This window comes from Pyrus communis, chromosome 4 (assembly GCF_963583255.1).
Source record: "Pyrus communis chromosome 4, drPyrComm1.1, whole genome shotgun sequence".
NCBI classification, from domain to species: Eukaryota; Viridiplantae; Streptophyta; class Magnoliopsida; order Rosales; family Rosaceae; genus Pyrus; species Pyrus communis.
Window position 1 is genome coordinate 2853600 of NC_084806.1, and position 14339 is coordinate 2867938.

The 14339-nt window shown below is 40.2% G+C and overlaps 1 protein-coding gene across 2 annotated transcripts; it reads left to right on the forward strand.

The window, feature by feature from the left end:
* Nucleotides 1–2400: 2400 nt before the first annotated feature.
* LOC137732418 (phosphoenolpyruvate carboxylase 4-like) lies at nt 2401–9452 on the forward strand. Of its 2 annotated transcripts, XM_068471727.1 has the most exons (20): nt 2401–2854; nt 3102–3265; nt 3516–3639; nt 3868–3945; nt 4021–4089; nt 4162–4240; nt 4346–4422; nt 4537–4632; nt 4856–4997; nt 5485–5607; nt 5890–5942; nt 6080–6322; nt 6498–6623; nt 6741–6842; nt 6917–7063; nt 7264–7362; nt 7539–7627; nt 7705–7831; nt 7915–8121; nt 8417–9452. In XM_068471727.1, the coding sequence occupies exons 1-20, from the start codon at nt 2699–2701 to the stop codon at nt 9239–9241; spliced, it is 3126 nt and encodes a 1041-aa protein (XP_068327828.1). In that variant the 5' UTR covers nt 2401–2698; the 3' UTR covers nt 9242–9452. The 2 variants fall into 2 exon arrangements, with proteins under 2 accessions (XP_068327828.1, XP_068327829.1); XM_068471728.1 differs by lacking the exons at nt 2401–2854; nt 3102–3265; nt 3516–3639 and adding an exon at nt 3685–3765.
* Nucleotides 9453–14339: the final 4887 nt, after the last annotated feature.

The window sequence follows — 14339 nt, forward strand, 5'->3', positions numbered from 1 at the left end:
GCTGGATAAATATCCTTTCCGTCCATGGCCTAATTACTCCAGGCCGGATTTAATTCTCTTAGCAAAAAAAGAACTAATTAATCTATGTATACGTGAATAAAGATGATATCCAGATCTCATGTTAGAGAGTCTGCTCCGAATCAGTGTTGGGCTGTCATAATTGAAGGAATTTTGAGTTCCACCATAAAACCAATTTGCAATATGAGAAGTAACAAAACTTACTTATAAACTCATGCAAGGTCTTTTCTTCGATACTTATTCTCAATAATAATAATATAGGCAATTTCAATTCGTTGATGATAAAATAAAAAATTGGACAAATTTCATAACTAACACCGTGTAATTTCCAAATAATTCTTGTTAATTTTAGGAAAATACTTACATTTACTCCATGAGGTGCATCACCTTGTTTATCCCTAGCAACCAACGTATTTTAACAGTACAATCCGTAATAGTACCCATGTATCTTAATAATTCTCATTCCAATGTATTAAGCAAATTGACAATGTTAGTATCATCCATTTATCTGATACATATAGATGACTAAACAGTTTCTGGTTCAAATAAATTTTTATGGAGAAATTTTTTAAGTTATATATAATTAAGAATTGGCTTATAGTTGATATACTATGCCTGATTATTTGCCGGTTTTACTAATCATGTCAGGAGACTGAGGAATGTTTGAGATTGGTAAGCAAACCCAACCCCCTCCCCAACTTGAAAAATACAGAGACACGTTTGGAATTACACGGGTGTGCATTTATGAGACGAGCAACTAGCATATATGAAATTTTCAGAACTTCCCAAAGATGAATATCTTAAAGGCGTCGAGAAAGTTGGAGTTGGATAAAATGTGGTCAAACCAGTGTAACTGCCACAATAATAGCTAATCTGATCAGCCTGGGCACGCATCCTACGTAGAATCGACAATGAACAGTGATCAAAAAGAAGAAAAAGGTGTTCAAAAATCAATTTTCGATATTTTATTATTATTATTATTTTTTTTTTTTTTTTGTGAAAACAATAGATTGGTTAGATTAAATGTTAAATTAGGCCGTCTGAGTTTGAATCCACATCGTGATGCAAAAGTAACACACATCTCAATCATTGTGATAGAGGATCACTTGCATTTTTCAATAATTAACATAGAACATTGACATGTTTGTAACATTAAACTTTGCACTTACATCTGTTTTTCCTAACTCAGATGGAAGTAGATAGTTTCCACAGAGGACAGAAATAGGAATTAGTAGGTTGGTCTAATTCATACCGAATGCTTAGTTAGGAGGTCTAGAAATAGGTATTAAATTGTAATTTTCCAAACTCTTCCTCTACGCTATAGTCCACCTTAGTCTAACTGTAGTTCCGTTATCGGTTTCCATCTAAGTATTAATTAAGATCTCCTCTCAATTGAATTGGATAGATTTTGAAGAAAAAAAAAAGATCGGATGAAATTGGGTTTGTAAACTTATTAGGGTTTTATGCAATTGGATTTGTTGAGTTGTCTTTGCTCTGTTTCATTCAAGTTGAATTCTATTGAGATACACGATGAACACGACTGGGTTTTGCAGATGGAAGGGATACATGAAACCGTCTTCTCTGATTTATTTCATTTCTAATCAATTAATATTTTGTTTAGGAGTAATGGGGAGTACGTAAACTTGGGTTAAACCCCCTTTCCTCCAGTCTGGCCAGTGGTTGAAGAAACCAACTGCTAAAGGGCCATTCCTGATCAAGCAATTTTTTGCTTGTTGGGCCTGCAGCCCCATTTAAGCTAAAGAATAAAAAACAACTCCCGTCCAAATAGTTATCAGAAACAGTCGCCTTCGATCGAGAAAGATCTTGCCAAGTGTCTGCATCCCACAAGTAAATATCTAATAAGATGATCGCGTCGTTATTTTGGCCGTTGAAAAATAATAATTGAGCAGGTCCTTCTAACCAATACGTCACGACTACCCCCTTCACCTCTTCTTTTAATCAATTTTTTTCACTCACAATAATATTCGAGCAAAATGTATAAAATGAAAATAAAAACCCTTCCAACTTTGCAAGTGTTGAGTTGCATTAGTGGTTCGATTATTCATTTTCAACTGAGTATGTATTTTTAGACAGTTCACAAATCATGGATTATAATAGACTTTGATTAATTAATTAAACTAATAGGTGAGTGTTTATATGATGTCAATCGATAATATATGATATTGTTACATGCTTACAAATTTTGTTCAATACATGGTACGTCATTGTTTTATTAAGAGAGTGATACGCACTTTATTTCTTGACCTTGATAGGTTTTAATCATTCTTTTAATAAAGGTTAAAATTCGATTTTCGTAAATAATTACGGTGTAAATACATGGTTGGAAAAATGTAAAAACATTCGCCCGAATCAGGTGGTCAGAGTCACAGAGCTGCCCTTAAGGAACGGGGAGAGTGCCACTTGGGAGCAATCCTTGGCAATCCATTCGGTAAAAGTGGGTCCGAAAATCATCCCGAGTATCCGTACGCGGAGACTGTCTCCCTTCCTCTCTCTGCTTTCCTGCCACCGCTACTACTTCCACCATTACCATCTTCCTCTCCTCCTCCTGCTCCTCCTCCTCCTCCTACGCCTTTCCGCTTCCACTTTCTCTCTCTATAACACATACAGAAACACTCACACAACCACACCTTCTCTCTCTAGAACTCCATACCCTGCAACAATGACGGACACCACGGACGACATAGCGGAGGAAATCTCCTTCCAGAGCTTTGAAGACGACTGCAGAATGCTCGGCAGCCTTCTCCAGGAGGTGCTGCAGCGAGAGGTCCGAAGCCAAATCACGGAGAAAGTCGAAAGGACCCGAATCCTCGCTCAGGTAATTCACTCTCTCTCTCTCTCTCTCTCTCTCTCTCCCCTTCCTTCCCACTGCATTTCGGAATCTCCTAAACCTTGTTTGGTTGCCGGGAAAAACAGAGGAAAGGAAAGAAAACAAAAGGTGGCGATGAGAGTAGAGTGTGTTGATAATTTTCCCTGCATTTCCAGGATTATCTTAGCATCCAAACAGAGGGTAAAGATGATCTGAAATCCCCTAACATATAATGTGTGAGTATGTGTGTTTTCAGAGTGCTTGTACTATGAGGAATGCGGGGATAGAGGACGTTGCCGAGGTGCTGGAGAAGCAGCTGGCATCAGAAATATCAAAGATGAGCTTGGAGGAGGCTCTGATCCTCGCTCGTGCTTTCAGCCATTACCTCAATTTGATGGGCGTCGCCGAAACCCATCACAGGTAATCTCTTCGCCTTCTCGGAATCCTCCGCTGTTTTGTTCACCCTTGCACTCGAGGTCCCGCTTTTGCAATGTCTCTGTATATGTATCTTTGTATTTGTTTGGAAATAAAACAGGGAAAATGAGACCTTTCAATTTGGTTCTAACAAGAGAATGTTGACATGGAGAAAAGAGAACTGCTTTGATTTCTTGCATTTCTAAATTTTATTAGCTTTCTGGTTATTGGTATTGAAGTTTGTTCCTTTTTGCAGGGTTCGCAAGCAACGAAATGACTCGAATGAGGCATCTCTGTCGAAATCTTGCGACGATATTTTTAATCAGCTTGTGCATGGTGGTGTTTCTCCTGATGAGCTTTATAATACTGTTTGCAAGCAGGTTCCTTCTTGGTTCTTTTGCTTCTAGTTTGTTTGTCTTGCTTGTATGCCGGGTTGAGAAATGGGGAGCGTATATAGTTCGATTGGGTTACTGAACGTTGAACTCGTTCAATTAAGGCATAGTCATGTATTAATCTTCTTCATTGTGTGTGCATTTTAATTGTTTCTGTGGTAAGAAGCTAAGAGTTATCCGTCTTTTAATTCCCAATCTCAAATTTTCTTGCTGCAGGAGGTTGAAATTGTTCTTACTGCACATCCTACGCAAATTAATCGTCGTACCTTACAATACAAGCATATAAGAATTGCTGTAAGTTGTTGGCAGTTCTTGCTTAATCTTACACATGTTGAACATTTCTTTTGAATGATTTAATTTTTCCCGCAGCATCTTTTAGACTACAAGGACAGGCCTGATATTGGTAACGAAGACAAAGAAATGCTGATTGAAGATCTGGTATTGTTTTTCCAGCCTTATTGTCTTCTTCAAATTTTCCCCTTGGCTTAAGTTTTATAATTTCTTTTGAAGGTGAGAGAGATTACCTCGATATGGCAGACAGATGAGCTTAGGCGCCATAAACCTACACCGGTCGATGAAGCTAGGGCAGGTAAAATAGTTTAATTATATTTGAATCTAATTATAATCAAATGCTTTGGATCTTTGGAAACTTGTGTGTATCAAACCAAAACAATCTTATACGTGATTACCGCAGGTTTGAACATTGTGGAGCAGTCCCTTTGGAAAGCTGTACCTCATTATCTTCGGCGAGTTAGCAATGCTTTAAAGAAGGTTCATCTTCAATTGATGTTCTGTTATTAACTTATTACTATTTTCTACATGCATAGACTGTCTTCCGTCTTTCTACAGTTTCTCTCCTAAGATTTCCTCTGATTTATTTGTCAGCATACCGGAAAACCACTTCCATTAACTTGCACACCAATCAAATTTGGGTCTTGGATGGGGGGTGACAGAGATGGAAATCCTAATGTAACAGCAAAGGTTATATTCTAGGTCCTAATGTTTTCTGATTTGTAAATTTTCTCTACTTTAATATTTGTTCCTTTGAAATCAACAAGAGTCTATTCTGTCAATAAATATGTTATTCCTACGAAAATTTGGTAAGGTAGCCCAATTCATTCTTTTATAATTGTTTGTGTGGTGCTCTGTTATTTTTCGTTTAGGAGGACGACTGCTGATCTGCTCACTCTTTTTATTGTATCAGGTCACAAAAGATGTCTCACTTTTATCTAGGTGGATGGCCATTGATCTCTACGTTCGAGAACTTGATAACCTCAAATTTGAGCTATCCATGAACCGTTGCAGTGACAGACTGTCGAGGCTGGCAGATGAAATTCTAGAGCAAGGTTTGGCATGTTGCAGTTCTTCTGCATTGATACATTCACTGCTTACCAGTTTATGTCAATAATTTATTTATTTAGGGGGGAGGGGGTAACAGTGTTTCGTGGGATTGAGTTAGTTTAAGGTTCTGATCGATAATTGTAAATCTCTAGATAGTCACGCAGAAGTGAAAATGTTGCTAGACATTGATAATGCCAATAAACGCTTACTTTAGTTTCTACTATGTCAGCGATAGACCGCATTGTTTCTCATTTGAAAGTAACTAAATTGATGAATTGTGGTCTTTTCTCTTTTGTTTACAATATTCTGTATGTTGCATAACCTATACGTAATCTGACCTGCTTATCCCAAGCCTTCTAATTTGAAATTGTGTACTGCCCACTGGTCATCTCGTTTGGAATGCTTGAGGATTCATTTTCTTTTTTTTTTATATATGTTCACAATATTTGTGATTCACTTTGAACTATTATGGCAATCAAAATTTCTCTCCAGAAACTTCATCCAAGGATCGGCATGAGAATTGGCATCAGTGGCTTGGTAGACATCAGTCGAAGCAACAAGGTGCGGCCCTTCCATCACAACTTCCAGCCAGAGCTGATCAACCCTCGTGCACAGGTGACCTCTAATTATCCTCTTAAAACTGCAGTTGTTTAGTTCTGCATCATACAATACGTCATGCATGTGAGAACCCATATCAATTCCCAAAGTAATACTTCATCATTGCAATGCTTATGAAATAATCCCACTGTAATATAACAAGCTAACTATTTCCTCTCACCTGTACTTCATACTAGTGATTCTTGCTTTTCTCTTCATTCATCTAACCTTCCGTAATGTATTTGATGACTGATTTTATTCATGGTTTCTGAATTCTTTTGGATGTACAACTTTATGTAGAATGCATTCCCCGAATTCAAATTATGAGGGCTGATTACCTGCCGAAACATCAGGTGAAGCAAGTTCTATGATGCTGGCATTTGAGTCTAGCATTGGTTTTGATTCTTAATTGGTTTGGCATCTACAAATTCCATCAGAGCTTGTAGTTACCTATAAGTAGTCTCTTTGTTTTATCTCTCTCTTATGACAGGATGGTCAGGACCCTCCAATGTCAAGTCCTTCCTCCCAGAGTCCCTTTCTCAACGGGCATACGATACCAAATGGATCTTCAGGGTCTCCCTCTTCTAATTCAAGTCGACTGCTTAATCAAAGGAAAATGTTTGCAGAGTCCCAGATTGGAAGGTCCAGTTTCCAAAAGCTTTTAGAGCCAAGGCCTCCTCAGAGATCTGGAATTGCTCCTTATAGAGTGGTTCTTGGTAATGTAAAGGACAAGGTATTGTTTATCAACTCATTTTTCAATTATGTCAAGTATGTAGTTGTTGGCTGCACAGAGAAGTTCCTATTTATGTTCTTCTGCCGTTGGTTTAGGCTTTATTAAAAAGGATGGACTATTGGGCCATTATATGTTCTGGCCATTACTAATGTTTGTATGTGTTCCGCGGGTTCAGCTTATGAAGGCACAAAGACGTTTGGAGCTTCTCCTTGAAGATCTTCCTTGTGAGTATGACCCTTGGGATTGCTATGACACTTCAGATCAACTTTTAGAACCGCTGCTCCTATGCTACGAGTCTTTGGTAATTCTCTTTCTTTACGCTCTACTCTTACATGCACCTGTGTGAGCACACACGATCGCAGAACATCTGCATTTGTACAAACTTCTATCCAATATCGACAACCATCATTTTTGGCAGCAATCATGTGGATCTGGGGTGCTAGCTGACGGTCGGCTTACTGATCTGATCCGAAGAGTTGCTACATTTGGGATGGTACTAATGAAGCTCGATTTGCGTCAGGTGTGCTTTATTTGGGCATATAATTTTTGTCTTGCTTTGGTAACATATTTTAACTGAAGATTTAAATGAGGCAGGAATCTGGGAGACATGCTGAAACGCTTGATGCTGTTACCAAATATTTGGATATGGGTACGTACAGTGAGTGGGATGAAGAAAAGAAACTCGAATTTCTTACTAAAGAGCTCAAAGGGAAAAGACCACTAGTCCCAAAAAGCATGGAGGTAATAGCTAACCTAATTAGTTCAATTCAAAATTTCATTCCAAGGGATGAGAATGTATTCTTCGAAACAATGGGCATGCAGACCTCGAACCTGAACTTTCGTGTTAGCAGCATCAAGGCTCTAATTTACTCTTTACTAGTCAATTTGCTGAACTCGTGCTTCACTGTGAGACTTGTCTTCTCTCGTGAAAATCTTTTCAGGTTGGTCCTGATGTTAAGGAAGTACTTGATACCTTCCGCGTTGCTGCTGAGCTGGGGAGTGATTCACTTGGAGCCTATGTGATTTCTATGGCGTCAAACGTATGTCATACCACTTCCATAACGGATTCATAATTGAAGTTGTGCACTATAAGGCAGAACTTGTGCACATTAAAATTAAGAGATTTTTTCTTTTTTCTTTCCAAGAGTGGTGTTTCCATAAATATGTTTGGGGTGATAGAATTGACAACAGTTGCCATGCAATTCAAAATTGGCAGGCAAGTGATGTCCTCGCGGTCGAGCTTTTGCAGAAAGATGCACGACTTGCTGTTAGTGGGGGGCTAGGAAGGCCATGTCCTGGTGGAACGTAAGTTTGCACACCTCTATGTTGATACTGCTAGATAGAATGAATATCACAACTGGATTTCATATGTTTTGGTATAGGCTGCGGGTGGTTCCTTTGTTTGAAACTGTGAGCGACTTGAGAGAAGCTGGCTCAGCGATCAGAAAATTATTATCCATTGATTGGTACAGGGAGCACATAACCAAGAACCACAATGGTCTTCAAGAGGTAATTATATCAAGAAGCAGTTTCGAATAAACTTTGGTAGGGCCCCATGAATCTCGTGGAGCTTACGAAGTTATATTGAGCAGGTGATGGTTGGATATTCGGATTCTGGTAAAGATGCTGGGCGTTTCACTGCGGCATGGGAACTTTACAAAGCGCAAGAGGATGTTGTGGCCGCATGCAATGAATTTGGCATTAAGGTTACCCTGTTCCATGGGCGAGGGGGAAGTATCGGTCGTGGAGGTGGTCCTACATATCTTGCCATTCAATCTCAACCTCCGGGCTCTGTAATGGTAATTGTTCTTGTTTTTCATTCATTAGTCTTCTGTATCTTGATTACATTCTAGCTTTAAAATGTTTGAAAGGATAGATGTTCGATTGTGATCTGCTTTAAACAAAGGCTTATCCCAATCTGTAAAGTTACTTCAGTTCACACTTTTACTTATGTTTGGAACTTGGACAACATCGATAACTTGATATCTTCGTGTTCTTGACCATGTCTGTCTATGTTGGATTCTGTGGTGTACATTTTTTCTGGGGTTCCATAATTTGTATAACCTTATGCCTGATGGTTTACATAATCGTTAGGGTACCCTACGATCAACTGAGCAAGGAGAGATGGTTCAGGCAAAATTTGGGCTGCCACAAACTGCTGTCAGGCAGCTAGAAATATACACGACAGCTGTGCTGCTTGCAACTATAAAACCTCCACTCTCACCTCGCGAAGAAAAGTGGCGTAACCTCATGGAGGAGATCTCAAAAATCAGTTGTCAGAACTACCGGAGTGTAGTCTACGAAAATCCAGAATTCCTTGACTACTTCCATGAGGCTACACCCCAGGCTGAGCTTGGCTTCCTCAACATTGGAAGCCGCCCCACAAGAAGAAAGACCTCCACAGGAATTGGACATCTTCGTGCAATTCCATGGGTGTTTGCATGGACCCAGACCAGATTTGTTCTTCCATCATGGCTCGGAGTTGGAGCAGGCTTAAGGGGGGTTTGCGAGAAGGGACACACCAACGACTTGAAAGCTATGTACAAAGAATGGCCCTTCTTTCAGTGTACCCTTGACCTTATAGAGATGGTTTTGGGGAAGGCAGACACTCATATAGCCAAACAGTACGACGAAGTCCTTGTCTCAGAAAGCAGGCGACATCTTGGTTCTGAGCTGCGAAGGGAGCTCTTGACTACAGAGAAGTATGTACTGGTGGTTAGCGGGCACGAGAAACTATCCGAGAATAATCGGAGCTTGAGGAAGCTTATTGAAAGCAGGCTCCCCTTTCTCAATCCTATGAACATGTTACAGGTTGAGGTACTCAAGAGACTGAGACGCGATGACGATAACAATAAACTTCGAGATGCATTGCTCATAACAATAAATGGGATCGCCGCAGGGATGAGAAACACAGGCTGAGTGAAGTCATCCAATCTCTTGGATGTAACTATTTTACTGAGGATTTCCACATTTGCTTTATTTTGTTTCCTGTCTTGCTTCTTGTAAGGGTTGCTGTAATTCGGAGGCTAAGTCTGAGAAACGGTGTATGCATCGATCAGTCGGTTTCATGGACGTATTACACACATAGTACTACTACAACGGTGAAATGTAGAATTGCTTTTAATTTGCACCTGGATACGCCTACAATATTTTCTTTTCGGTTCCTCACGGTAACTACATACCGTCATATTTGTATCATCTCATTGCCGACGGCAAAACATGAAAAACAAATCTGAAAGAAAGTTTTCCTTGAGAACTAGAGGCCCCAAACTCCAGTCCGAGACTGAAGCCATAGGAACCAAAGCCCTATTAACATTCTCACCCCACGCCATCTGATGCCACTTGGGCAAAATCTTTGCTAAATCCTAGTGAATTTCCTAATGGAAGCCATTGGAGCAATGTTGTCTTTTTGTGGTTATTGTGGTTACCGCTGATCAGATTTTAATAACTAAAACAAAAGGGCCAGTACAAACACATAGAAAGCAGCCTGCCAGATACGTTTGCTTGAGTTACAACCTTCTCTGGAAAGTAGATTTTGTGTACTTCCCACTAAAAATAGAACCTGATTTCCAAAATCCACAAGCTCTTGTCGTCTTCACAAACTTTTCTTTTTAATTTACAAGATGCTCAATGTTGTCTAAAGAAGATACCCATACCTGCTGCAGCTGTGGAAGTGAGCGAGTTCAGTCAACACCTCCAAAAACACAATCTAGTTGAAGCTTCCTGGAACAACCACAAATTCATTCTTTTTGGATGTCGATGTCGGTATCGTAGTGCTGTACACCCAATTTTGAATCTAAACTACTGATCTCAAAGCCCTCGTAGTGCCACAATTATGCAGCATTGCACCAGGCTGTCTTGTATCGTGCATTTTTGTTTGAGTGGGAAGTCATTTCATTTCTTTCTTGGATTCTGACTTCCATGATAAATTTCACCACGCCATACAATAAGATTCAATAATTTTAGGTGCAACTGCATGATTGAAGATGTCCATCACACAGACACCTGGTGCCGTGCGAACCGGCCAAACTAAAATATTTCAATTAAAGCTAGCTAGGTTCCAGTTTGCTTCGGTGCTGCTAGTGCTAGCTAGCAATCTTGCATCGTGAAAAAATAGGGTGGAAATTTGAGGAACATGTTCTTTTGATGAGAACGATTTCTTCATTTGGGAAGCTACTCAACGCAAACCAGCTGCTAGCCATGTCCAATGTGGAACATAATCACTACAGCGACTTATGAGAATGTAGCGTCAAATTAAGCTTACTGGTGGGTTTTTTTTCTAACAGTAAGCTATAGGTGTTAAAATTCTCAGCTAGCATCTGAAAAGATAAAAGTGAAGTGTTTGCAATATTTCAGTACTTTTGGTGACCAAACAGCTTTCACTAGTAAAAAAAAAACCTTGCAAACACACATTGTCGCGTATAGTCACTTTGTGTGATGAAATTTTGATCTTCATTGCGCAAGACGAAACAAACATTATCGCTCAAAGTTATTTTGCGTGACGCAATTTTAAACTTCGTCGCGTAAAGTATTTACAAAAATAAAAAATTATTTTTTAAAAACCTTTGCGCGATGAATTCCAAATATTTCATCACCTAAACCAATTTATTTTATTTTTTTATTTAATTTTATATTATAAATTTTAAAGTATAGTTATTTTCATAAGTTTTATTTTTTTTTTAAAACTTTGCCTGACGAATATCATATTTCGTCGCCTAAACCCTATTTACTTGTTTTTTATTTAATTTTATATTTTATATTTTATATTGTTAAACTAAATTATTTTCTTTACACGATGAATCAACATTTTGTTGCCTAAACCCCATTTATTTTAATTTATTTATATTTTAAAATGTAAAATAATTTTTTTTTAAATTTTGTGCGACAAACATATATTTTGTCGCGCAAAATCATTAAATTTGGACGGACGCCAAAAATGGGACACGAGAATTTTTTTTGAATTTATTTTAAGACTTTGCGTGACAAATCCTTCGTCGTGCAAAACTTTGCGCAACCAACACTTCATTGCGCAAAAAACTCTAAAAATTTGGGCGGGCGCAAAAAATGGGACATGGGAAATTTTATTTTAAAATTTTTTTTTAAGACTTTGCGTGACCAATATTTCGTCGCGCAAACTTGTATCTTTCATCGCGCAAAGTGATACGGTTTTTAAAACCAAAATAACACATCCACAATGTGATAGCCCGTCCCAGAAACATTTTTAACGTACGTGTGAAATGACGAAATTGCCCCCAGTTTGATTTCTTTACGTTCATTTGTTGTTTTTGAGTTTGGGTGGCATGTTTGGAGCCACACACATCTTCTCACACACCACCACCTTTCTCCCTGTTTCTCTGCACCTGTCCTGAGCCCTATTCCTTTCCTCTTCCTTCGAAAACGTACGAACACACACACAAGCACACTAAACCCCCACAGATCGAAGAAACTAAACCCATATTCGAACTCGTGAAGCTTGTAGGAGCCCAACCGTACCATTTTCAGGTAAGAATATCAACGTTTTCACGTCGATTCCACGAAGTCCGATTTGGGGTACTATTCATGCAAACGTGATTTCTCACGTTTTAGGAAATTTGAAGCTCGTAGGTAGCTTGGTGAGGTCCCAAGGGGGCTCGAAGTAGTTCGTTTGAAGGAATTGGACGTCGGGATCACTGTATTCGAAGTTGGCCGGAGTTGAGTTGTTTTGACATGTGAGATTTTGTGGTTTTTAACCCTTGAAAGTAGTATAATTGTGTTCCTCTAGTCCTAAGCTTCAATTTGGTACCAAGTTTGTCAAATTTGGGTGACAAACGAACGAGATATTGAAGTTTGAAAATTTTCCAGTTTTCCGGCGCCGGCAACGGCGCCGGAGGCTCGCCGGAGAAGGAGACGGAATATTCCGTCAAGTCTGACGGAATATTCCTGACGCCGTTGACGGAATCTGTCAAAACTGACGGAATATTCCCTACGGCGTCAGTTGACGCCGTCAGCGTGCCAGGCACGTGCCTGCGCGTGGGGGCGCGTGCGGCGGTGAAATTTTTTTCTAAAAATTTGGGTGTGTTCCTGAGGTTGTGTAGAGCACGTTGGTATATTCATTTGCCCAATTTGAGCAATGTATGAGAAGTTATTACGAGAAGTTGGTTATGTGCTTTAAAATTAACGTTTTTGTAGTTGTTTCGCATATAGGTGATACGTTTCCCGAGGACGAGCGTGGTCACTCGAGGCAGGGGGGCTACGACCCTTCCACATACCAGTGAGTGGGCTTTTGGTTTTCCGTATATACCTATATACTTATATTTTCCCAGAAATTGATTTGAATTGTTATTTGTCGTATGCCATGCATTTTATTATCGTTGTTTATGCACCATTAGTCACATTATTAGTTGCATACATATACATATGCATATTTGGTGCTGTGGACGCCCAGGTAAGTGCCAGGTAAGTGTTATTCATGTTTATATTCAGTAGCGATTCGAGATGCTTAGAGAGCTCATAACCTGCACCCCCGGTGTTAGTGCTCCCGCCCAGAGTAGGGCACAGTCCTTCACGTGATGTTCACCTCCCGCACCACACGCTCAGCTTGGATCCAAGTTAGGTGCATAGTCCTGTCGTACAGACCACATTAGGTGGTTCCGACTCGTAGGTGACCCGCGATTATTCGCACAGCCTTCACGTGATCGTAGCACTAGAGCGTTTATATGTTTTACACCCAGGCCTGTCGTACAGACCACTTTAGGTGGTTCCGACTCGTGGGCAGGTTTAGCTATTGAGATTGAGATTTGAGCTCTAGATGCAGCCGTACAGGTCACGTTAGGTGACTTCGGCTGTCAGACTATATGTTATTGATATGATTTATACCTGAGCACTTGCATTTCATTATGAGGCTTCGACATGGCATATTCTTGAGCATGATTGGCATATCTATATACATACGTATATATATCTACTTTCTGGGAAGTATACAGGTTTTACGGCGAGGGGTTAGAAAGTATTTATTAAATGGTTTTCGAAAAGCTTTGTTTTTGCCCACTCACGCTTTTGTTTTGCGCCCCTCCAGGTTCTAGTTGTCTAGCAGGTTCGGTGGTCTCCCAGAGGGCTTTCCCGACATTTCTGACAGACGATCACCAGAGTAGGGTCACCTTTGGGTGTACTGTTGTTGTACCATTTTCTTTTGGTCTGCTGTAGGCTTATGCTCTGAACTTGTGTCTCACTTACACTAGCACTTGTTTTATTACTTTATGTTGCTAGTTTTTATTTATTCGTACTATTTGTATTACTATTTTATTAGCTTCCGCACGTGCACATGGTTACGTCACTCTGCGTGGCGGCCAGCACGCCCTGATCTCGGTCGGGGTGTGTCAGTTTGGTATCAGAGGCTAGGTTTGGCAGTCCTGTGTCTTTGTGAGTATTCTAATGGTTTTGGTGTCTTCTGTCAGAATTATGCCGCCTCGTCGGGAACCACGTCGCTCTGATGAGCCTAGTTTCCCCGATATTGCTCAGTTGGGGGAAGCTATTGCTACCGCCATTCAGTCGGCGATCCGCCCTCCCCAGAAGACTCCTCTGGAGACTATGTATAATCTGAAATTGGATAAGTTCGAAGGTAATGAGGGTCATGAGGGCGCAGAGCGATGGTTAGAGCACATCGAGAAGACTTTCCGTGTGTTGCACAATCAAGGGAACCTTCCTGTTAAGAGGTGGGTCGAGATGACCTCATGGTTTCTGGGTACGGAGTCTGCAGCCTGGTGGGAGCAGGAACTTCGTCGCTTGACTTCAGTTGAGAGGACTGATTGGGACGTTTTCAAAGAGTTGTTCAAGAGGAGGTTTGTGCCTCCTGAGTATGTTGATCGTAAGAAGCAGGAGTTCACCGAGCTGAGACAGGGGAAGATGACGACTAATGAGTACTATCGCAGGTTCACTGATCTGTCTCGCTACCATCCAGACGTCGTTGGTAATCCGGCGGAGATGCTTCGTCGTTTCCGCCTAGGTACTAAGAAGAAGTGGCGTTCGATGGCGACTACTA

What these genes read in the sequence shown, in the direction of transcription:
- LOC137732418 (XM_068471727.1), top strand. Translation starts at nt 2,699, where the DNA reads ATGACGGACACCACGGACGACATAGCGGAGGAAATCTCCTTCCAGAGC. An exon ending in ACAAGCATATAAGAATTGCT is followed by an intron (nt 3,946 to 4,020) that starts GTAAGTTGTTGG and finishes TTTTTCCCGCAG; the next exon opens with CATCTTTTAGACTACAAGGA. An exon ending in TGATCAACCCTCGTGCACAG is followed by an intron (nt 5,608 to 5,889) that starts GTGACCTCTAAT and finishes AACTTTATGTAG; the next exon opens with AATGCATTCCCCGAATTCAA.